Here is a 24,856-nt window from a genome sequence, read left to right on the forward strand (position 1 = left end):
CTTCAGCAGCTCATATGGAGCCTGTCTACATGCCTAAATGCAGTGAGGTGCTGCCATGTGATTGGCTAAGATATTTGCAATGAAGATCATGTCAACAATTATATGTTAACCTTTCTCATCGTCTCATAAAAGGGTCGAGAGTGTACAGAAAAACAAAAAACGTCAAAGCCAACAGATGCTCCACACAATCCATTAAATCTGCTGTCGTTTTAAAAACTTCTTTTTTCTCTGTTCCCCGCGGATGAAGGTGAAATTGAGCTGGGAACTGCCTCCTTCTTCAGACCTTTAGCTACACCCAGCAAAACAACTTCTTTTATTGAACTACCACAGATTTTATTTAACTGCAGAAAACTTACTGAACCTGAAACACCGGATAGCAGATCGTTTACGACATTCACAAACCTGAATCAGCGTGAACGTTTCTGTTTCTGACAGTTTTACATGTTGTTACGCAACATGAACGTTGGGCACCAACGTCGTTTTACTGTTTACAACATTTATCGCTTCGATTCCGCTAAACTTTAACACATGCAAAGTAGTTGGATTTTTTTTTTTTTTTTAAAGGTGACAAATGTGTCTCAACATATCAACGCCTGAGAGGTCACTGACACCCGACTACGACTCAACGATGTCACTTGAAGCCAGGTGAGCATGAAGCGACTAATATAACCAGGAAGAACTGCACAGTCATCAAAAATGATGTTCAAGTGTGAGGTAGGGATCTTTATCGCCGTGTACTGTGTGTTAGGTGTAAGTCTGCAGGCCACACACACGGGGTACAGCAGCAGCAGCCTGACGGACGAAAGCTCCCGGTGAGAGGCGGGCAGATAATACCGATACCAACGCTGGTATCGGATCGATACTAGCGTGATAGGACCGTTACTTTGTTTCTATCCTGTTACGTCCCCCCGAAAGGGTCTAGGCATGCGAGTGAGGGGACCAGTAACAAACTAGAAAGTGCATTTTCTGAAGAAACTGCAGTGTGAATGCTTGAATCTGAATGTATGCATTGAAATGAAATAATTACTGAATTTAAGTTAAAAATTTTGAATGAGATAAAAAAAAAAAAAACCCGAATTTAACCTGAAAACAAAAGTGCTGAACTGCTAAAAGCTGAAGGTTACACAGAAGAAGAAGTTGGAAAAAAGCTGAAAATGTTTTAATTGTAAATTAGAAAAACCTAAGAAATGAGAAAAGAACATTTAGAGTCAGAAAACATCTGAAAGAATATTAAAAGGTCATATTCTTTGAATCACTGAATGACTCAAATGTGATCCCTCCACTTGGACCCACACAGTTTAAAAAGTTTACATCTCTGAGCTTTGAAAGACAAGATGTTGGAAAAAGAACAACGATGGCGACGTTTTGAGGGTAAAATGATGGCTTTAACACTGTGGACACAGCAGCAGTTGAAAGAGAAGTGTTTAAGATTAATTTTGGCAGAGTGGCAGAGAGAGCTCGTTAAGCAGGAAGGTGTGAGCCTGGTTGCTATAGTGACCGCACCCAATGGCTCCATACACACGCACACAGACATGCACCTCACTTTTGCTGCTTAAAATGAACAGAAAAGTCAGGGCGAAACAAATCGTTCCCAAATGAAAAGTAAAAGTCGTATTGACAAAATTCTTTCACTGTGAGCGACAGCAATGTCTAGTCTACCAAATTCTCAGTTTTCATGTCTGTGGAGTTTATTATATGGACGTGGTGACAGTGGAAAGACACCATGCTCTTCTGATTTTCAAACGAACCTTCTGAGCCATTTTAACATTAGAGTCTATGGAAGAGTTGGAGGGAGGAGGCTGTGCATTGGTGACATTTATGAAAGAACCATAACACCTAGTACAATAGTAAACACATTGGATGAAAGAGGACAGCGATGGCTACGTTTTGAGGGTAAAATCATACCTGTAGAGCAAACGCTGCGGACACAGCAGCAGTTTTAAAAAAGATTTTAATATTAATTTTTTTGCTCCTCTCACTCTAGCAGTTGAGCTGTCTCACTCTAGCCCCAACATTCCGTCCCATACACACCCATTATAAATTTTGAAACGGGTGAAAAAACATCATGAAACTTAAACTGGAACTGAAGAAAAAGTATAATAGATATTGAAAAGATAAATACAAGTTGAATAGTTGAATGTCTTGTCTTCGTTTTAAAGTTTGAATGGTGGCTCTATGTCAATGTATGTGGAAGTAGTAAGAGTTTAAAAATGAATAAGTTGAATGAGAATTTGAAGGGTCTCCCCATTGAAATACATGGGAAATTTTGGGAAATTTTTGTTGAATAAAGTTGAATATGTCCAAAAGAAGAGGAATCTAATGGTGTTTGAATGGTTTTTCTAAGTTGAACGGTTTTGAAGGAGTAGGAGTACAAAAAACGTACGGAATACAGAATAAAATAGAATAAAGATTAGAAGAACAATACTGTGAATGCTTTTCAAGCATTCACACTAATGAGTCCAGAACAGAATGAAAGGAAAACAGACAGGTGTTTTTAGTAAATAAAATAGTCTTTATTATAGATAATCTTAACATAAAGAGCCGGCAACGCCGTTTTACCAATAACACTTGGAAAAAGGAAAAAAGGTTGCAATAACAAAGAACACAACAACCAAACAAAAACGCCACACCAGGAGGAGGCACTTCCAGGGGCCCACAAGCTCACCCTATCACTAGCAGCAGCCCACACTACTCACATAAAGCAGCTATACTATTCCCACAACTCCACACCAAGAACACCCCCCACCCTGCTCACAGCTCATCCCCAGCTTATATGATCTCAGAGAGGTGATTGCTGACTGGGCCCAGGTGGTAAATGAGTCCAATGAGCAGCAGCTGTGTCCTGGGGCGAGAGAAGAGCAAGAGAGAGACAGAGGGGTGGAGCAAGAGAGGAGGAGGCGGAGAAAAACACCACGCCCACACAAGGGCAGTATCAGGAGGCCCAGCTAGGGCCCTAACATATCCTCTGTGGTCTGTATAAGCCCAGGTGTTTCTTGAAATGTAATAAATAAAAATATCTTCGAGAATACTGATTTACACTAGGGTCACAGCAAACATTTACTCAGCCAATCACATGGCAGCAAATTTAACAATGTAAGCATGTTGACATGTTCAAGTCGTGCTCCTGAAGTTCAAACAGTGCATCAGAATGGAGGAGAAAGGTTATTTAGGAACTTGAGATTCCCATCATAAACATGCAGCTGAAACTGCTCAGAGTTTTTGGTCCATGTTGACATGATAACCTCACACAATGTTTCCAACACTGTGCTGAATCTATGCCATGAAGAATTTAGCCCAAAGTGGTCCAACCCATTACTAGTAAAGTGTACCTAATAAAATGGCTGGTGATTGCATATTAACATTTACAACTGTTGGATGTTTCATGCACTCTAGAAATGACATTTAATACAACATTTACTCATGCCCTGGCGTGATGCTGATCGACTGTGATGATGGTTTGGAGTTCTGGGTGAATTTTTATTCTCTCAGTCATTTTTGTAATAGGTTAGTTCCCATTTTATCAGCACAACTTAACAGTGACATAATGGACTTTTTAAATAAAGCATAGATAGATTATAAGCAGATACCACACTAAAATGAGTGCTTATAAATCGTTTTAAATGAATTTTTGTCCTAATGCAAAAAAAAAAAAACCCCATTGAATTTAAAGACTTTAATTAATTTAATCTCACTTTTTTTTTTTTTTAAGAAATTGTTTTATTATTTTAAACAGCAGTAAAAGACAGATTTTATCAGTAAGGACACACTGCTCATTGCTTTTTACTGTAAGTGGAAAAAGCATGCTTATATATGTAGTCACCCCACAGAGGCCCACTTTGAGGCAGACCAATTTTCAGGTTACAGCCGTCATCTGGAAAGCACGCTGTTATCCAAATACCGCTAGTAACAAACAGGAGGCCTCTACATCTTCTTTCAGTCCAATTATTCAGCAACTGTGGTGCAAAATCTGACTAAAATGTCTCTTTCAATATCTTATACAGTAGCTCAAGGCAGTGTACCTGTGACCACAGCGAGGCCTTTGATGATGTACTGAAGTACGTCGGTAAGCTTCAGGAAAGCCACAGCCAACTTGAAGAACACTTTAAAAACTTAAATGCGAGTCACCAACGAGACTACTCTTTGCTCTTTGAGGACCTTAAAGACCTACAGAACAGGTACTATATTACTCTGTACAGCTGTATAGGCTGAAACCATCTGCTGTTTTTATGTAGTGTTGTGTTTTGCAGAAGGGAATCTCTAGAAGAGCGATTCATTGACTTGACAGAACAGTATCAGAATGACGTTTGGAACTTGAAAAAAGAGTTAGCCGCCACAGCGGAGAAGAGTGCTGATCGGTCTTCTGATGCAACACAAGATTTTTATGCAAGTTTCAAATAATGTTTTCCCATGTCAAGAGAAGTTGTTCCAGTATGTAACTGATGTGCTGATTCTTCCTTTCTGTACAAAATAAAAAAAAAAAAATCCAGATTTACTCTTTACTATTCCACCTCAGAAAAAAACTCCAAAAACAGATTCTGACAGGGCTAAAAAGATGCCAGGCCCTTTTTAACCACTATAAGGGCCTGGCATCTTTTTAGCACTGACTTTGTAACTGTACTTCTCCTTGGGCAGTAGAAAACTTCAATTCTGTCTCTGGCCTGCAGGAGGTGCTGGAGGCTTGTGAGAGACGCCAGTTCAAGCTGGAGCAACAGCAGCAGAAAGAAGAGGATGCAGGGCATCCAGAGACATGGGTCAATACCACTGCACAGACAGTACTTGAAAAACTAATTGATGTATCGCTAGCCTTTATAACTGTGCTTTTGGTGCTGATGTCCACAGTGAGCAGCTGGGTGGCCCCATTTTTCAAGACAGCCCTTCTAATGCTTTGCACACCGCTTTTTCTGGTCCTTTTGTCTTTCCTGTGGAGGCACTGGGATGTTATTTTAGAGTATCACCATTTACCCTTCTGCAATTAACATCTTTGAAACAAATAAAATGAATGCAGACACCCCTCAGTCATCTTTATTACTGCAGTGTATGGAAACTTAAATCTAGTGCATGTGTCTTACTACAGAAAGCAATAGCCCATACAGTGAAGTCCGAGTTACACAGGAATGAATCCTTTGTTTACAGGTTCAAGGTTCGTTATTTGTCACATGCATAGTTATACAAGTATAACACACAGTGAAATGTAGCCTGACACGCTCCTCAACATGTGCAAAAATGTTGCACATGTTGGACACGAATCTACAGCTGAGGATGGTCAACATATTCAGGGACATGCACCGATTTATAGAAACAGTGACTCAGTTTGGTGAGGAGCCCACTAGGTCAGCTCGTTTACACAATTGTCTGCTGAGACTTGTGCAAATATGGTTCACTCAGAAAAGCTGCCACCTGAACGTTAAGTTCAGAATGTTTGCAGATGAACAACTTTTTATTTTGAAACCAGGTTACACAGCATTATAGACTTGCTGTCATAAACTCACAATTGCAAAAATCGGTCAGGTTTCTTTCATTGTAGGGCATGTTAGACCTTCAGTAGCACAAATGCAGAAGGTCTGAAGTAAATTAGGTGCCAGATTCAATACATTTGCAATGCTTGGGGTTAGTTATTGTATAGTCTAGTATTAAAGGTAATTAGAATATACTGAAATGCACTCGAGCTAAAAACTTAGATTTATTTGATAAACGATATAAAAACAGTCTAGAATTACAAGTTCAATCTTCAGACTTTGTCCCTCATTTTCCGCTTGATTTAGAAGCCACTTTACTGTCCGCTTTGGCAACCTTGGCCTTTCCAGGCTTTGACTCCTTTGTTTTCTTTGCTTTAGTCTTGGTCGAGTCAGCAGTTTCCTCACCATCCCCAGTCGGTTTAGCTTTTTTAGCCTTTGGCTTCTTCGCTGGAGCAACCTTTGATGTAGAAGCCTCTTCATCCTTCAACTTTTTGGGAGGCTTTGAGTCCTAAAAGGCAAAAGGGGAATTTAGGAGACAGCAGTAGATTGAATGTCAGAATTTTATGACCACTGGAGAGAATGTAAACTACTTTACCAGACAAATAAGAGATCCTATGAAAACTGACATGTTCAGGACACTTTACCAAGCCATTAACCCCTTAAAGCTTGAATTGTAACGCAATTGCCAGAAAATTCACTTTAAGATGAATCTGACAAATGATCAAACACACTCCAAATCAAGTCATATGTAAGTAAAATACATCAAATTTGCTACATCTGGCTTAAAATAAATGCTCAAGTCTATTGTGCAATTTTGGATTTTTCTCTAGTGAGGCTGTACATTTTGTTGAAATTTATAGTTCTGCAAAAGTAACATTCTGACCATGAATATAGATGTAAATTACCATGAGATTCATCCACATTCTTAAATACATGAAGAGTCAACTTCCCATCTAAAGCCAAACTTGCGTCCGCTCACCTCTTTGGACTTTGTTTGTCCATTTGCAGCGTCTTTCTTCTTTGTGGCACCTGTAAGAAATGACGAGTTGACACCGAGTAACAGCTTAAATTACTGCTCGCTCGAGGTTTAACGGTCATTCATACCCGCTTTCCTGGGCTTCTTGGCTCCATCCTTGGCTGCTTTTGGAGACTTCTTCACACTGGGCTCTGCGTTTTCGGCTTTTGGTTTAGGCTTCGGTGCAAGCTTAATAAAGACGAAACCCGTAATTGACATTTGAACTCTTCGTTTGAACCCAGCTGCAGATGTAACCTCTTACCCTAAATCTCCTCGTGGCCATTGTCGCGCTGGAGTTTCCAGGCTTCACCAGCGTCCCATTTTCCACTCCCTTCTTCAGGTTTTTGCGAACTAAAGTCTTCAGCCTCGCCAAATCCACCGACGGATATTTTTCTGTGATATACTTCAGTATCGCCTGGGATGAAACCCCTTTGCGCGAGTCCAACGCTTGAAGTGCTTCTTTCACCATGATCGCCGTGGATGGATGAGGCGCAGCATCTACGCAGAGTAAATTTACATATAATTTTTAAAGTTCGTTCCATCTTAAAGATTTTCGCCTTTTGCGCACAGACCTGATTTCTTTTCCGGCTTCTCATCCACCGACGCCTCGCTTGTGGATGAATCAGACGGCTCAGTGGAGTATGCTGGTGGCCTTTTGGGAGGCATTTCACTAAAATCTAAATTTAAAAACAGGACACAATAAAGGCAGACAAGCTAAAGTCTTAAAATATGCGTACTCTCCTTTTATTTGGCAACTGTCTCCGTTTTTATGCAGTTGTTTCCGGTATAATGAGACCAGGTGAACCGCATCGCACCAGGTGTGGTAAATTAGGATTTGAAAGCCACCGCGGATTCATCCAACTTCATGTGTTATCACTGAATCCTGTCACCTCATCCGGTGTCAAAACACCCAAGCAGTGCTTCAAATGCACAGATAGCAAGGCGACATTAAAACAACGCTGCCTTTTTATTTGAATCGTCGTTGTGGCTGAGACTGAAATCTCAGACCTAAATAAATGTCGGATCAATGTTAAATACTGATTAAACTTGACGGTGTGACGACAGTGACGTATGCTTTAATTGGCTGATCGAGATTTTGGGAATAATATTTAAAAATCACGGATTTATGACCAAGAGACAACCTACCCAGGGACTGAAACGCACTTTATCACATACATATCTTTGCTGACTGTATTTGGCACTTTATGCAACCTTTTGCACCTCTTTATGATGATATTTGTAATAGTAAAATAAACTGTTTTAGGTGGTTAAATGTTATGCTCAAAATTAGCTTTTGAGATGTGAATTTAATCATTTTTAGTTTTAAACAAGCTGTTGACAGGTTTCTAAAATTTCACGTGCTTTATTCACATTGTGTTTTTGTATTTTCTTTTGTAGTTGGTGCAAATGCATTACACAGAGAATTTTCCTTTAGCTATAAGCAGTTCAAAGCTACAGTCTAGGCTGGATGGAGGCAGGACATCACAGAGGTAGGAGAAAATTCCCCAGACATAATTTCAAGCTAAATAAAATATTCTAAAAAGTATTTAACGTGAGTTAAATGAATAATAAGAAGTTTAATAAGGATAATATATTTCAACATCATTACACAATTTATCCTGGCTGTAGATACAGAAGTACAATACTCTGAAGTATTGAGTATTGTTAGTAATTTGCCTTTTAATATGAGTTGAAAGCCACAAAAGTGATTAAAAAACAATGTCAGAATTCAGTATTGATTAAATGAAATGTTTTTCTTTATCTAACTGGATAATTGCATGTTGATGTACATCAGTATGCCAAAATTAAAAGATGCCAGGTTATAACCAAACTCATCATTTATATCTGTAGTCCCAGGCCACGTCACATAAAACATTAAAATGAACAAAGACATAAAGATATACAACAAAAATAAATACTTAAATGAGTTCTGGGTGGTCACACACCTGGTTTGCTATCAGCCAGTGTTTGAGATGCTTCCTATTTTTGTTGCTGTTTAGCTTTATTATTGAAGTTCTCTGGTCATGTTGTTAATATTATCTCAATATTATCTGAGGGTGCAAAACTGATTAAGAAACAATATCAATGCTCAATGCAGAATTCATCAAATTTAGACTGATAGCACAATGTTGAACAACTATTGTTTGCTATCTCAGTGTGCACACTTGTGTCTGTGTCAAAAGCAGATGCGTGTCACACATTGTAGACGTGCGAAAATGATCTTTACTTTAGTAATAACCGCCTTAGTGGCTTCTGTGTTCTCATAGATAAAATTACCTCCTAGAGAAAAAGGACAGGAACTAAATTTGTACTCACAACTCATCACTGAAACTTTGTATCTAATTTACATATGAAGCAAAATCAAATTTAGATTGCTCAGTGACTGCAGAGGCAGACTTGTGATGAGTGTAAAAATGTTTGCGTAGGTGAGGATGAGTTCATGCTTGAGTTCAGCCTTGGGTCTTGAAATGCCTACAAACAAAGAATGGCTTTGATATGTTTATATTGAGGACTTCAGAAACTCAGCCGCGGCTCCTCTGAAAACACAATGTAGTGGTGACATGATGGGTTTTCCACTCAGAGTATGTTTTATGAATTTTCCTCTGGGGCCACACAGGACACTGGGACTCTTGTGGTAAGCTTATAATCGGATAACATTAGTATTAAACAGAACTGAGTCCAGCTTATTGATGCAGCCCTTCACAACAGTCCCAATTTCCCATGTGGTCCCTTGAGAAAATGAATTAACCACTCGTGCATTTAATATTAGTTCTTCATCCATTTATTGAATTTGCATGCAGCATGCACCATTACATTATGCGACTTTATTTCTATTTTGTCTATTTCATAGAGAAACAACAGCTCCAGTAACCCTAAAAGATACAATGTAGTGGGCTCCATTTTGCATCTTTTCTCCTCCACCTTCATATGAATATAGTCTCCATGCGTTCATGTGTCTACAGACATACAACAAAAGAAACACAAATAACATATCAAGCAGACATTACTTAAAAAAGAGGCTGATGATTTGCAATGAGCCACTGATTGAGATGTCTTAAATGTTGGATATGTAGAGCGCTCTGTTATTGTCTCTGGGTTGCAAGTTGGTTAAAAAAATCATGTCGATCATGGTCATGATTGTAACATTATTTCAGTATTATCCGAGAGTGCAGATGTAATTAAACTTAGTCTGATAGTGCAATGTTGAACATCTTTATGCATACTCAATCATTCAAGTAAGAAAATCGCCAAATGTTGATTCTGTTCATCTGGATGTAGTGTTTTCAGTGAATGCGGCACTTTCTGAATGTATCGTTCTCCCTCTGAAAAAACTGAGTCCCATTTTTGAGAATGTTGAACATCGTTTCAGCTGTTGTTCAGTGCGCACATTTGTCTGTATCAAAAGCAGATGTATATGATGTGTTGTAGAGGTGTTAAAAATCTCTATTTCAGTAAAAACCATCATTGTGACTTCAGTGTTGTCATAAATACATTTATTTAATAGAGCTAAAGGGCAGGAACTAAATTTGATTTGACCTCTCATCACTGAAACTTTGAATGAATCTATATATGAAGCAAGAAAACATTTAGACTGCTCAGTAAAGAGGCAGAATATCAGGTAACAGGTTTATCAGGTAACAGCAGATACAAAAGCTAAAATGTGCGCTTTACTGTCTTATGAACTAACTTGTGAATACTTCATGTGTTGCAGTGCTTTGAAAATAAATGCAAGTGATGCATGTGTGCAGATAGTGAGGCCTTTAACCCACACAAATTCAAAGTAAATGATGCTCAAATGTGCTCTTCTCATTAGCTTCTTTTCACCCCTCTGCTGTGGTTCTTTGTTTCTCAGTAAAACACGTATGGGTACTTTCGAAAGCTGCATCGTTGTGGCCTTTGGCTGTTGTTCAGTGCTGTTGCTTCCTGTCTTTTTAGTTTGAACAAGTGCTGCAAAATAACAATCAGTCTGTTTAATTTGGCTGTTGCAGTATTCAGCTTCATCATGGCTGGACACCTGCTGTTTGCCATCCTCATGAGTAAGTCAATTCTCTGTAGATTTCACCATAAATGAACTCAGGGTCATCTTTGCAAATTACCTACATTTTTCATGGCTGGTGATTCTATGCAGGTTCGTTTATTGAGAAACTATTGTTCTTGTTGGATTAAATCTGCATTTATACAGACTCTGAGCAAGAACTAACTCAAACTTTAACAGTTTAATTGTTTAAATGTTACATATGTGTTCATATCCAGTTATTAACACATGCATGTATTTCCCTTGTTAGACATGTTATTTCTGACAGCTTCCTCTCATGAGTATCAAGTCCAAGGTCAGTCTGCAATTTACAGTTTTAATTTCAAACTGTTCTTTTAGCATCATATGAACTGATACAGTCTGCAAATAACCAAACGAAGTTTTCCCACACTGTTTGTTTACAACAAAGTGTGTTGTCATAATAACCTTTTAGATATTTGATACATGTATTTCCCTGTAATCTTTCAGCTCTTCTTCCACCAACACTGACAGTGAGCACATCATTGATCTCAGAGACAGACTCAGTCACATTACACTGTCAGGCACCAGCATCTGCCTCAGTTCATCACTGTTATTTTTATACTGGGGAGCAACAAAGTAACAAAGGCAACTCGTGTCTACAGACACTGACAGGAACTGAACTGCTGTTTATGTCACATCAGAGATCACCTGCTGAGGTCAAAGTCAGATGCTTTTACACAGTGAAATATGGAGCTGTGAATTCTCCTTCACCGCACAGTGACACATCCTCCATCACCATACAAAGTAAGAGACTCTTCTTCCTGTTATTAGATCATTTATCATACAATTACCTTTAGCAGGAATCTGGTGGACAGTGCTTCATGTTTAGGAGAGTATGTTAAAGTTAATTACAGTTGTTGTCAGTTATTACTTTGCAGGTCTCTGGTTATAAACATCTAGCCTACTACACTGAACTAAATTTGCAGATACAAAAACCTGATACAGAATCACTGTTTGTATTTCATATAAAAACCTGTTATGATAAAATTATGATGGATTTCAGTTACACCTTTCTGTGTGTTCATATTAACAGACATGATGTGATGGTCCAGCTGATATTTAACCAGTTCAACATGTGTTTCTCACGCATCATCTGAGAAGGCTGAATGTCAAATTTTACTGATTCGTCGAATACATGTAAAATACATTTCAGCCTCCATGTGGTGTTAAAAGAAATTTCAGGGGATCGAAAAATGTTAACGTCAGTTGTAAAATATGATGACTGAGTGTTATAGTAGGACAGTTGTGATTATCACCGCTGTCGTCGTTTTTGTACTGGTAAAACATGCAGAATATGTGACTGATATCTAATGATACTGCATTGATCTTCATGTAGGTCAAACACCACAGATGAGCGTTCAGCATTTTAATGGAGAATATGTTCTCATCACTTGCTCTCTGCCTGGATCTGTATCTGGATCACAGAAAGCCACAGCAACAGAAATGGTGTAAAACATGTTCTCCTTTTCTTTATTTCCTGTGGTTTTAGCTCAGGCTAACATCTATAGGCACTTTCAAAAGCCTGTTCACTGTGTAGCTTGTGGTCTTTATGTGGGAGTTTCAGCACTGTTACTTCCTGTGGTTTTACTCTGTGTAAGTTCTGCAAAATGATTGATCGAGTGTATCAGTCAGACTTCTGGACAGTTGTAGTTTTCAGCTTCATCATGTCTGGACTCCTGTTATTTGTCATCTTCGTGAGTAAGTTAAACATCCTGAAAGTTTTTGCATTTTATGTAGCAATAATTTTTGATGGCTGGTTTTGTGTTGAGTGTTTATGCAGTGTGTGTGTGTTTTGTTTATTTGTATTTTTATTTGTATTGAGAAAATTCAGTATGGAGTCCAAAAGAAATTTCCCTGTGTTAAATTAAATTGATCTTGACTTCTATCTGGACTCTGATACAATAAAAAATGTTTCTACATTTTATTTATATTTTTTTTACTTATTAATATATATATTTACCTTGTCATTTTTTTCTGACAGTTTCCTCACCTGAGCTTCAAGGACAAGGTCAGTCCACAATTTACTATTTTAATTTCAAGCTGTTCTTTAAACATTTAACATGTTTTTCTTCTGATGAGTTGCTCTTTACTGAAATCATAATTTCTCACTGTCATATTTAACAATTATATTTTTGATAAAACGCCTCTTTACCTCTTATTGTTTAGCGTGTCTTGGACCAATGCAACAGTGATCTCAGAGACAGACTCAGTCACTGTCAGCCACCATCATCTGCTTCAATATGTTTAGGTTATTTTATACTGGGGAGCAAGAAACTATCAAAGGTTTCTCACGTTTACAGACACAGACAGGAACTGAAATGCTGTTAGTGCCACATCAGAGGTCACCCTCTGAGGGCAAAGTGAGATGTTTTTACACTGTGCAGTATGCAGATGTGAATTCTCCCTCTTCACACAGTAACACAATCTTTGTCAGCGTACGAAGTGACAGACAGTTTCTCATTTCAGTTTAGATTAAACTCTAACATTACACATGTATGTTAATGTAAATTATAAAACATGATGACTCAGTGTTACAGTAGGACTTCTGTGAATGTCAACACTGTTTTATTATTGCACTGTTGAAACATGACGAGTATGTGACTGATACTTAATGACGATACATTGATCTTCATGCAGGTCAGAAACCAGAGATGAGTGTTCAGCATTTTAATGGAGAATATGTTCTCATCACATGCTCTCTGCCTGGATCTGTGAAAAATGATACAAGATGTAATTTGTACTTTGGAGAAGCAAGTCGTCCAGTCCTAAATCAAACTGTCTCCAAGGAAAGCAGGAGAAAAACCAAACAGAGGTTCTGCCAGTTTTATGTCCCAGTTGCTGATTTTTTGAAGCATCTACTTCTTGTTCAACAAAAGGATGCCAGCTGTGATTACAGTTTGGAAAGTGAACCCAAGTCTTTGTCACCTCGCAGTGATCGATACAACATGACAGGTAAGTCAAAGAGAAACATAGCATAACCTGTTTTAGTGTATATGATGCTACTTTTGAAATTAATAAAACATTAATTAAATAAACTGCTACTGAATGTTGAAGTTGACATAACTTTACAAAGTGTGCCTTAGTCGCTGTATAATTATTCCATCTTTTCTTGTAGTTGATCTGATTAATTTGACTGAATTCTGTTCAGTTTATTGAATTTCAGCCTGTTTGTCCATTAAAATTCAAAATTATTTGAATTTATTTGAAAAAAAAAATTCAAAATTATTGGAACTGGTGGTTATAAGAGTGCAGCTGTGCCAGAAGATGTGAATAAAGTCACAGTTCAGCTATGATTAAACTCTTAGTAAGCCATTTTGTAAGCGTTGTAAATATTAACAATGTTGAGCATTGAGCCCAGCATGTGCTAGTGGTGAGCAAGGCTGCAGCTGAGGTTGACATGAAATCATTAATATTCTACTTGGTTACAACCCTCTGATCTCCTACACAGATCTCATCTGTTTTTAATATTCAATAATTGTTGTCATTTCCCAAGAAGGGGTAGTTTACAAAGACATACAGTGGTGTAAAAACCTTCCTGTTTTCCTATTTTTCAAACAAATGTAAATATTAGACAAAGAAAACACAAGTAGTCACAAAATGCAGTTTCTAAATGAATGAGTTTATTATTAAAGACTGCTGTGTATTTTTGTTAATTTCATGTTTTATAGGTGTTTTATGAAAACCTCATCTCTGCAGTCACTTAGTGTATACTCTGAAAAAGATCCTGAATTTCAGGATTTCAATTAATGTCTGTGAAGGTTCTCAGTCATCCAGGTCATCGTAGTCTAAGGAGCTTGCAAAGAAAAGCGTCTGGACTTCTTTAAGTTGCTTGAAGACGTTTCACCTCTCATCCGAGAAGCTTCTTCAGTTCTAAGGTCAAATGGTGGAGAGTCCCAGATTTAAACCTAGTGGGACTCCCCACTAGGTTTAAATCTGGGACTACAAACATTTCGATTAATGTTTGTAGTTCAGTTTAACAAACATGACAGTTCTGTCTGAACAGAGAACTCAAACTGTCCGGAGGGGGAAAGGAGAAAATGCAGTTAAGCGACCTGTAGAAACGGAGCAAAGGAGTTACGAGAGACTGCACAAGGAATAAGTTAGAGAGCTTACTTGCCACACATTTACTAAAGGCTTGGGCGAGGTACTTAAGGCTGGACATTGAAGTGGGGACGACGTGGACCCCAGGCAGCGCAGGTGAGCAGGGAGGTAGCTTGGAGAGTTAGCCAGGATAACTCCAGATTGAGAATGGCTGGGCAGTGAAGCAGAAGAGATGACGATCCGTGAATGTCGTGCAAATCAAAGTACTACATAGAAGCCGGTTGATGATTTACCACTTAAGGCCGAGACAACAATCCGACACCCGAGAGCTGTCACAGTGCTCCTTAAATACCCGGCAGATGACTCCCAATGCACCACAGGCAAACACAAGAAAACCAACCAACAAAATCACCCATCAAAATATAGACACATTCATTTTTATATACATAAACACTTTTTTTTTTTAAAATTTTTAGATATTTTGGCAAAAGAATGCACAATGTCACCATGTACCATGACCACAGGTAAGACAGACTATACATCTAAGTAACATACAGAACATTGTGAATGTTTTCTTTAAATTAAAAACAAACAAACCTTTTATGTATTTATGCAGCACAACTGAGTCTCAGCAATCCCAGTGCTTCCAATAATACCACTCCTGTAACCCCACCATCAGGTAACTAAATTACTGATAGGTTATGTGTGACAGTAATTAATCAGAAATAGAAAAGTCTGTTAATCTGAGTCCCACAATTAGTGTGACCTAAGAGCATGGCATGAGTAGAGATGACAATGTGTGATTTTGTTATGAGTACATGAAAAATGGAAAAACACGATTTTTTTTTTAATGTTTCTGTTTCACTTCAGAAGTTCCAAAACTTCAAAAGCCTGAATCAAACCATACCTCAAACAAGAAAACATCAGGTAAGTAAAAACAATTCAATCATTTTAAATCCATAATATTTTTTTTATTAATAGTTTTAACCAGATTTTTTCTATGTACCATGATACAGCAGCTGTGTGTACTTTGTGCATTCATTAAATTCTCACCATGTTAACATATTAAGTTCATTCAGCTCCCAGTGTGTTCATCTGAGTTAAGCATATTAGAAAAAGAAAGTCATCATCAGTTGAACTCCACAACAAGGACACATCCGTGCAATGAGTATATAAAACACTATGTCGCCATTTTAATTCTTTTTTTTTTTTTTTTTTTGGCCTGTCCCGTTTGGCTCTTTTGCCATCAGAATTATTGTCTAAAGGCAAAGAAAGATGCCCAACGGATTTACTTTACCAAATTGACCATCCCAGCCTTGCCGTAATGGTCCATTTGATTCACCTTTTATTGTTTATTTTATTTTCACTTGCTGAATACGGGACAGACTTGACTGGGGGAAAGAAGGGGAGAAAGAAAGAGGGAAAGAGAAACAGCTGAGAAGAGGGACGGGGGAGAAGGGCAAAAAACAAAAACCAACAGAATGGGCAGAAAAAAAAATGCATATATCAATCACCTGGATCACCTGCTGAGAAAGAAAAAAGAGAACAAGCAGAAGAGAACAAGAGTAATAGAATAAACAACATCACAATGATATATGGGAATATGACAGTAAATACTAAATATTAAACATTATTGTGCAGCACATAAGATCAACACAACACAGTGTGCTTTGAGGTAGGAGCCAAAAGGGGTGTAGTTTGTGGGTGTGATCACCCGTGTGTACACCTGTGAGCATGGACGCGCTTGTTTTTTTAAAAGGTTCCTTCATGTAATGATCTGCTAGAGGGTGTGGGGGGGCCACAGCCCCGTCCTCCAGGGCATGAAGCAGGTATGGAGGAGATCAAAACTCCAGACATCCAGAGGCCCCCAGAACACAAGAGACCAAGGAAGACCAACAGAGGGGCAGCTGCGCCACTGTCCCAGAAAGAGCTGAGGAGAGTCCCAGATGAGGGCTCACTCAGCAGCCGCGGAGCAGAAGCCAGGGGGAGTTGCAGTGACGCGCCCGTGAGCTCCGCCGGCAGCCAGCTGTGCCTGAGTGACCGAGCCCCAGGCCGAGAGGCCGGGGGCACCCCAACTCTGAAGTGGCCCGAGCGAGCCCCAGGCTCCAGGCCCCGATAAGCGGCCGCCAAGGAGTGAGCCGGTGTGTACCTGGATGCCCATCCCCAGACACAAAGAACCACCAACACACCGATGTCTGAGGGAGTCCGCCACTGGCAGTGGCCATTTTAATTCTGATACACCTGGGGAGGATTCATCATTAAATCTGTTTGTAAATAAATACAAAACTACTGTTTTTCATCCTCACTTCTATAGAGTATTTTTTGATTTCTGAAATAAAAATGCTGAATAAGATTAACAGAAAAGCACTGCTTTAATTTTCCAAAGTAAAACCATTAATAACTTGATAAATGAAAAATATCAGCCTTCACTGAGAGATGTTGGCTCTTACACCCATAACAGAAATACTTTACTTTTTTATTGCTAATAAGAGATAAGCAACAGTAACTGCTTTACATATAAAACAACAACAACAATAACAAAAAAAAATAAAAAATACACATCAGCTTTCAGTGTCAAATGTTTCCTGTGCAAAGAAACTGCTCACTGTCCCCAGAGTCACAGTTAGAGAGATTTGCGTTGATAGCTGAGCTGATAATAAATCCACAGTGTCCACTGGCTCTGTCCTTTCTTTGACCACTGAATGATAATAAAAGGTCTCATCTTAGAGACCTTTTATTAATAGAATAACAATAATACCATGATTCCAATAATTTCTCTTCTTGGCTTAATAATTAACTCTGTCCATGTGACTGTTGAGTGCAACACCACAGGCACCAAGCACCAGAGAAATACAAAGACGAGAACGATAAATATTTAACAGACATATAAAACATTTTCAGTAAAGACTCAGAGTAAAGGTGGAGGTAAAAACTAATTTTATATTTTAAAACAGGTCCCCAAATATTTCAGTTTGAAACAAAGTGGGGGATGACTGATTAACTCAACCTTGCATTTAGGGTGGAAATGCTGCAGTACTGTGACAGTAAATTTGTTTTTAGTTCCAAAATTGCTTCTTTTAAAATGACTGTGTGAAAGGAAAAAAACGTGTCATGTTGATTTATTTGTCTTCTTTTACTCTGTTGTGAAAAGCAGAATCAAGAGCGACCACCACAAAGTCAACATCTACCACAGCCACAGGTAGGACACAGAGTACATTTAAATATCAATCCAGATCACTTCTTTTTTTCACACCACTTCTTAAAATGATCTTAAACATGTTTGTGGATTTATGCAGCAAAACCGCAGCAAAATACTTCCACCTCTACCACTTCTGTGAACTCACCGTCTAAGTCAGGTAACTGATGTGTTTTGTGTGACAATTGTTGATAGCACATTTAAATAGTTAGCGTCAGCCTTACAGTTAGTGCGACCTCTGTAGTCAAAACGTGACGATTTTTGAGTGGTAAGATTGTTAGGTATGCATCAAAAATTCAGACATAAGCATAAACATTTGCTAAAATGTGCTTCTGAGCAGCTGAGCCATTAATTTAGCAATGTTTTTTTTTCATCATAAATTTGTAACTTCCTGCAGGTAAAGAAAGAGCCTGTTCGTGTAAAAGTAGAGGAACTAAGTAGAGTGACAACAGTTTTTTTCTTTTTATGGCTAAAATTACAAAATATTTACTGAAGTAATTCTGTCCTCAGAGTTAGCATCAGTTTTCCAGTTAGACGCACAGTGAACATACTCACACAGTCAGGCACAGAAGTTACATTAACTTGATTTCTATTATAATTACGACTGTCTACTGTCTGGTCTCTACTGTTATTTTGTTCCCCTGAGGTACGGGGATTTCTAAAACTGAAATAACACAGGGAAAATAAAGAAACCAACACATTTTTATCAGAGCAAAACCTACATGATTTCTCTTATCTGTATAACAAAAGTTGTAATCATTAAATTCTCTTAGCTTAATTATTGTTCCTGTGACTGCTGACCAAGAAAACTAGAAGTACTGTTTTGAGTGTAACAACAAAAATAACCACCAGAGGGACACAAAGACAAGAACTATTCAGCATCTCCAGACATTTGCACTCATATTATGTCTGCACTAAATTTACAACAATAAACAAAATATTAGAATTTGGAACAAAGCAGTGGATCGACTGAGTAACTAACAATACTGCTGGGAAAGAAATAGTTAGTCATTAATGTGATAATACTTTTGATTATTAGTTCAAAATGACTTGATAACTCAATCACACAATCACTATAAATAAAGTCTTTAACATTTTTTGTGTATTTATGCAGCAGAATCAAGTCTCACGGCACCCAGGGCTTCCATTTCTACCAGTACTGTGGACGTATCGTCAGGTAACTAAATTACTGAGGTTTTATGCATTGTAGCGTTATTTAATCAGAATTTATTGATTTTTCTTTATTAATGCAATCCTCCTCAAAGCAGAGACATGGAGCTTTGGTGTAATATATTGTTTTGTTTAGTTTTTAAATATGCTTTTATTCTAAACATTGTAGAAGAAGTTTCAAGAAAAACAAACACAAAATCCTCATTTACCTTGACCACAGGTACGACATACAATTCACGTGAATATTAACTCTGATCATCACACATCACTTCTTAAATCTTAGATCTTAAACATTTCTGGTGCTTTTACAGCAGAATCGAGTCTCAGCAGTTTCAGTGCTTCCACTTCTCCCACTTCTGTCATCTCACCATCAGGTAATTAAATTACTGATGTATTATTTGTGACAATAGTTAATAAGAAATCAGAGCAGACATTAATCTCTTTTTCAGTTAGAGATGAGATGTGTTTGTGGTTTCCTAAACAGGAATGTGGACACTGACTGTTGTGCTGGTCGTTGTTGGTTCTGGTGTAACTGTGGGTGCCATCTTATTGGTACTGGCAGTTTTCAGATCTAAAAGAAGAACTGGTGAGATCTCAATCAGTTATTATGTAAAATCATGCAGATGTATTTGATAGTTAGAGTGTAATATTAACATTTCACACTCAGTGGATTAATACCGACTACAGTGTCTTCTTCTTAAAAGCAGTTTTGTAGTCAGATTTGTTGTTAAAGGCTCTTCTGTTTCACAGACGTCTCACTGAATCAGAGCTTGTCAGTTTGTAATTAATGGCTGTAAAGCTGATCTGACCCCAGCAGACTAACTGTCACTTCTTTATTGCTGTTTATTCCAGAAGGATATTCTCTAAAGAGGCAAGAAACCTGTTTTCAGCAAGTATTATTTTGTTATCACTTGTATAGACGGAAGTTAAACTTACTGACTTTAGATTTTCTTATTCTGCAACTAAACAGAATTATTGGAAGAGTTGTGGATTAAATGCCTTGCTCAGGGGCAGCGGGGCACTTCAGGGCAGAAAGTCCATTCACTTTCCTGTATCAAAAAACAGTCTTTAAAGTAGTAACCAAACAGAGTAATACGATTGGTCTATGGAGAATATTCAACATTTATATGATTTTTGTTTAATTTTTAAATTAATTTTTCTTTTTTATGTTTAGGACAAGAACCAGCATCCAAGGTACTGAATTCATTCAGTTGCAGCATCAATGTGTTGTTGATTTATACAATATTAGGACAGTATTTATACACTTGTTAACTGAGCTTTATGATTTACCTACTGCTGCAGATGACTTTGTGTGCATGACAAATATTGACCCTGGAAGAATGGTAAATAAACTAAAATGTTTGTCAAATTCTACACTAATATAACAAAACATTCAAAAATTGAAATGCAAGAGGTTTAAGGGTAGTTTAACTTTAATGTATTATTAATGGATTTTCTCATTTAATGTCCTCTTTCCTGCTGCATAAAGTTACCTGAAGGTGATGATGGAGCCTACAGTGTGATCACTTCAATACCTGACGCCAGCTGTGCTACCGGTGAGCTGTTTTTATTTATTCATTTATTTTTATTTTCCTTTTTGTTTTACACCTACTTAAACACTGTAGTGCAGGGTGGAAGACAAATTTCAATATTGTAATTATATTATTATACCACAGCTGTGGGAACATGTTTTATGTGGAGGCAGGGGGTTTTGAAAGGATGACATGTGTGAAAACTGGGGGTACCTCAACAGCAATATGAAAATAGATATTTATTAGGGGTGCAACGATACACAAAATTCACGGTTCGGTTCGGTTCGATACTTTGGTGTCACGGTTCGATATTTTTTCGATACAAAAATTTTTTTTCATGCCTTTTTAATTTGTCATTTATTAAAATTATAAATATATATTTTAACTCAAAAGTACAGTTTTTAAATTTAATGTTGCTGAAACAACAAAGGTATAAAATAATAAATCTATCTGATGGAGAAGTCACTCATCTTTGGAAAAGAGAGTTTATTACAGCGAAATGGCTCTTTCCAAAATAAAAGCTATACTATCCGCTTCTTCTGGGCTATATTCTCAGCAGCATATTAAACAAATCAGGTCCCCATAAGGAGAATCATGTGCTAACGGCTGTCTAAATGACTCGGGTAAAGTTTGTAGCATGCGTGCTTGTTGTTTTTGTCTGCTTCCACTTGTCTTTGCGCTAGGATGATGTCGGAGTAAATGTGCAGTCATATTCGTTGTGTTCCCACTAGTGCTGTCAGTGTTAATCTCGTTGAAATGACGTTAACGCCACAACACGGCAAATCTCCGTTAACGAGCTACCGCGGATCACCCCGTGCGTGGGGCTGGAAGGCCAACACGTTAACGAGCTAACTGCGCTAACACACTAGTTCCCACCAGGGCTGGACTGGCCATCGGGCATACCGGGCATTTGCCCGGTGGGCCACTCGTAATTTTTCATTTTTATGGGCCGATGGGGTTTTATTTCTTTCTTTTTTTTAACGATATAAATGAATGGTGGTGGATTGGCCAGTTGGTCATGATCGACTCTGGGCTTGACCAGTTACAGCAGAGGAGGTCGAAATTTAAAGTTGAGGTGAAAAGGAACACAATTTCATCACTACTTCAGCTAGAAAATTGCTAATTCAGTCATGAAACTGATCAATGATCAGCTGATCGGCTTTTCTCTCCAGAAAGAGGGAACCAGCAGATGTCGCGCTAAACAACAGCAGCACGTTTAAGCTTGATCAGCTGTCGGTAGAATTTATTTAATGTTAATTTCAAGTATCAGCTGATGTTCGTTGGAGCCACAGCTGTAAAGCTGCTGGTCATGATATCGGTTTGGATATGTGGTAAGAGGGAAACATGAAGATGAAACCAGGAGATGTCCTTACTGAATCATCAGAGCTGAACAGGTGATGGAGAAACAGGTTTACATTTTAGGTGACATGAATGAGTTGAAGGGAAGAAACGAACTGTTTCTGAGAGACAAATAACACCAGAATCCATACTTTTCTTTCTTATTCTCATTTAAAATGTCTAGCTTTTAATAAATATTTATCTGAATCTTACAACCAAAGTTTTCATCTGATGTAAAATGTATAGAAATACATTATTGTATTCAGTAAATATTGAGTCTAGTATATACCCTAGTAAGTTATAGTATTCTTTCCTTTGGGAAGGTACCATCTGTGGAGTCTGCAATTCTGTTGAAGAAAGATGTTGAATCTATTTGATTACAGGAGAAAAATAATAGATTTCTGTGCATTTGTTTGATATGTGCATTAAATTAAAATCAGTTTTGTCAATTAAGTATCTTGAAACAGAGGGTGGGGGAGTGATTCCCTTTTTTTTTCTGCTGGGAGTTGGCAACCCTATTAGTTAGGTATATGTAATTATAAATTAGGTTGTTTTATATTTTTGCTAAAGACCGTTTAGAATACCAGAATAGGGAGGGTGGTGTAGGTTTAAGTTGATTATAAAGGCTTTATGGCTTTTCCTATAATACCATGGTGGGCCGGTCACTAGTCAAAATGCCCGGGCTGATTTTTTGTCCCAGTCCAGCCCTGGTTCCCACCCATGTAATTGAGCATTGCGTGGCACATCCGACATACTGTTTTACTTTAGTCCATGACGCGCTTACCTTCAGGGTCATACTTCACATGAAAACCAAATTGGTTCGAAACGCCACATCTGAATGAGGGTGGGGGAGGTTCAATTTGCCATGTTGCAACCAGAGCTTAACTTCTGTCTCGCTAGCTTGCCCTGCACTCAGTGAATCTGCGTTCGACTACTCCGCCTAGGCTGCACTGTCGAGCGCAGATCCACTGAGCGCTCAACACAGACAGCATCGTCAGAAGAAAAGTTGATAAAATAAATTAAAAATTTTGTATTGTTCGATACATATGCGTACCGAACCGAAAGCACTGTATCGAACGGTTCAATATCGATACGAGTATCGTTGCACCTCTAATATTTATATAAATGTTGTAAATTGTACATTGTTATGCATGTTTGATGAAACGTGTTTGAAAAGTAGTTCAATATGGCAGCACTTTATCTGCAAAGACCTTGTAACATAACACACAACTACACCGTTTTTAATTATATTTGTGGACATCCACCATCCACCAGGGGGTGCTGCAGGACCCTCAGTGTCCCTAATCCCTGCAGTCCCTACTGCTATATAGAGAATGTACAATATGGTAAATGGCCTGTATTTATATAGCGCTTTTACTAGTCCCTAAGGACCCCAAAGCGCTTTACACATCCAGTCATCCACCCATTCACACACTGGTGATGGCAAGCTACATTGTAGCCACAGCCACCCTGGGGCGCACTGACAGAGACACTGGCGCCACCGGGCCCTCTGACCACCACCAGTAGGCAACAGGTGAAGTGTCTTGAGACCGAGACAATGACAAGGACACAACGACCGAGACTGTCCGAGCCGGGGCTCGAACCAGCAACCTTCCGATTACAAGGCGAACTCCCAACTCTTCCTCAGTTTATCTGCAGGTTTAGTTGTTTAGTTGCTGTGTTTCTTTCAAAGTATGACAAAGTGAATACTATATAATTTAAAGAGTTGCACCAATGAAAAAGCAAATCTTTCAGTTACATTGTTGCTTTTATCTGTTGCATGAAAAACACCAACAAAAGATCCCAATGTTTCAGGTCCTCTTAAAGAAAAAAAAGAATAGTGAAATGACAGTAACATGTGGTGTATGCCCTTCAGTACATGGGGAAGTACACCAGGTCATATTTGTGCAGGAATAGAACAAAACTGTATTACTTCAGTTCTTCTTGCACTTTGTATCTGTCTAAAACAGCAGTTTTAGTTTGTGATTCTTTTAATTGCAGGTGCTGAGAAACTGAATAAACAAGAAAGGAAAGATCAAGATGTAAGTGAGACAAAGGTTCAGTAATTAAGATGTTTGTTATTTGGCTTTGAAGATGCGAGACGTAAATGACTCACACAGCTGTGTTCTTTCTTTTCTAGTTTGATATTTATCATCCATACGCCACCATCGCTGAGAAACCAGCTGCACCAGTCTCACAGGACATGACCTACAGCATGCTGCAGGCACATTGATGATGCTTATTATTTTATTTTCAGTAATGGAACCAAATGCCCACTGTCACTCTGTCAGTACTGGAAATGTTTTTTGTCCCTTGAACAAACTGTATTCTGCAGAAGCTGCAAGTTAAGATTGAAACCGTGTTTTTGTTCTAATCAATGTTAGCACAACATTTTGTAATTGGATATATTCTGCCTGGTTAATGTCAAATTGCTATCTGTGTTTGGCTCAAAATTTTTGCACAGCATTTTTCCTGAAACTATTTTTTTTGCATATAGTGTATCCAAGTAATGACCCTTTTCCACTTTTGTATTTTATTCTATGAAATATTTGTTAGACACTGGCAGGAGGCTGCTTTTGTATCTGGGTTAGGAACAGTAGGGGTTACTTTTTTGTTTTTGTTGCTTTTGCTTTGACCAGAGCTGAGGGCCTAAAGTGGCTGTAGCTGGGCTGTAACGGTGGAGACTTTCTCTTCAGTGGTTAGTGGTTGTCAGTGCAGCCCTGGTTTGAACTGCACTGTAGTAACAGTGTGTGTAAAACTGAGATGTACATTCGAGGTAAAGTAATTCCCTGGACCTCTGCTTACAGGAAAACCACAACACCAAACTGGGATTCAAACATGTGTGAATATTTTTAAAATGAATATTAGAAAAAATAACTTCTTAAGGTCTTAATCAAGTATAACTGTGTGTTATTTGTACTGGTTTGAAATAAATATTCTCTTGGTTAAATTCCCATGATGGTGTCCCTGTTATTAAAACTCTTGAGTTCTTTACTGCCACATGTTGCCACACAGACAGTAGCGGTTTTTGATACGGGTGACACGGGCGGT

The 24,856-nt window shown here is 38.3% G+C and overlaps 3 protein-coding genes across 8 annotated transcripts; 2 read left to right on the forward strand and 1 right to left on the reverse strand.

Annotated features, from left to right (window-relative positions):
• Positions 1-414: 414 nt before the first annotated feature.
• On the forward strand, positions 415-5,314 carry LOC143418623 (transmembrane and coiled-coil domains protein 1-like). Of its 2 annotated transcripts, XM_076884021.1 has the most exons (4): positions 415-645; positions 4,002-4,175; positions 4,248-4,383; positions 4,665-5,314. In XM_076884021.1, exons 1-4 carry the CDS (start codon positions 572-574, stop codon positions 4,974-4,976), a joined length of 696 nt encoding a protein of 231 aa, XP_076740136.1. In that variant the 5' UTR covers positions 415-571; the 3' UTR covers positions 4,977-5,314. The 2 variants fall into 2 exon arrangements, 1 of the variants encoding a protein (XP_076740136.1); XR_013098643.1 differs by lacking the exon at positions 4,248-4,383 and having other exon boundaries at positions 420-645; positions 4,665-5,310.
• Positions 5,315-5,661: 347 nt separating this feature from the next.
• Positions 5,662-7,265, reverse strand: h1m (linker histone H1M). The gene is made up of 5 exons (XM_024802570.2): positions 7,044-7,265; positions 6,734-6,969; positions 6,561-6,660; positions 6,436-6,485; positions 5,662-5,964 (listed from the first exon to the last, which is right to left on the reverse strand). The coding sequence occupies exons 1-5, from the start codon at positions 7,135-7,137 to the stop codon at positions 5,743-5,745; spliced, it is 702 nt and encodes a 233-aa protein (XP_024658338.2). The 5' UTR covers positions 7,138-7,265; the 3' UTR covers positions 5,662-5,742.
• Positions 7,266-7,880: 615 nt separating this feature from the next.
• On the forward strand, positions 7,881-24,724 carry LOC112434845 (uncharacterized). Of its 5 annotated transcripts, none has more exons than XM_076884022.1 (21): positions 7,881-7,961; positions 10,461-10,508; positions 10,758-10,802; positions 10,976-11,272; positions 12,510-12,536; positions 13,166-13,480; positions 15,046-15,093; positions 15,186-15,248; positions 15,440-15,496; positions 17,721-17,768; positions 17,866-17,925; positions 18,880-18,942; positions 19,105-19,155; positions 19,247-19,309; positions 19,420-19,521; positions 19,788-19,806; positions 20,110-20,129; positions 20,238-20,278; positions 20,425-20,491; positions 23,807-23,847; positions 23,946-24,724. In XM_076884022.1, exons 1-21 carry the CDS (start codon positions 7,940-7,942, stop codon positions 24,036-24,038), a joined length of 1,590 nt encoding a protein of 529 aa, XP_076740137.1. In that variant the 5' UTR covers positions 7,881-7,939; the 3' UTR covers positions 24,039-24,724. The 5 variants fall into 5 exon arrangements, with proteins under 5 accessions (XP_076740137.1, XP_024658341.2, XP_076740138.1 ...); XM_024802573.2 differs by having other exon boundaries at positions 19,250-19,309; XM_076884023.1 differs by having other exon boundaries at positions 18,883-18,942.
• The last annotated feature ends 132 nt before the right edge of the window (positions 24,725-24,856 follow it).

Source organism: Maylandia zebra, linkage group LG5, assembly GCF_041146795.1.
Source record: "Maylandia zebra isolate NMK-2024a linkage group LG5, Mzebra_GT3a, whole genome shotgun sequence".
NCBI classification, from domain to species: Eukaryota; Metazoa; Chordata; class Actinopteri; order Cichliformes; family Cichlidae; genus Maylandia; species Maylandia zebra.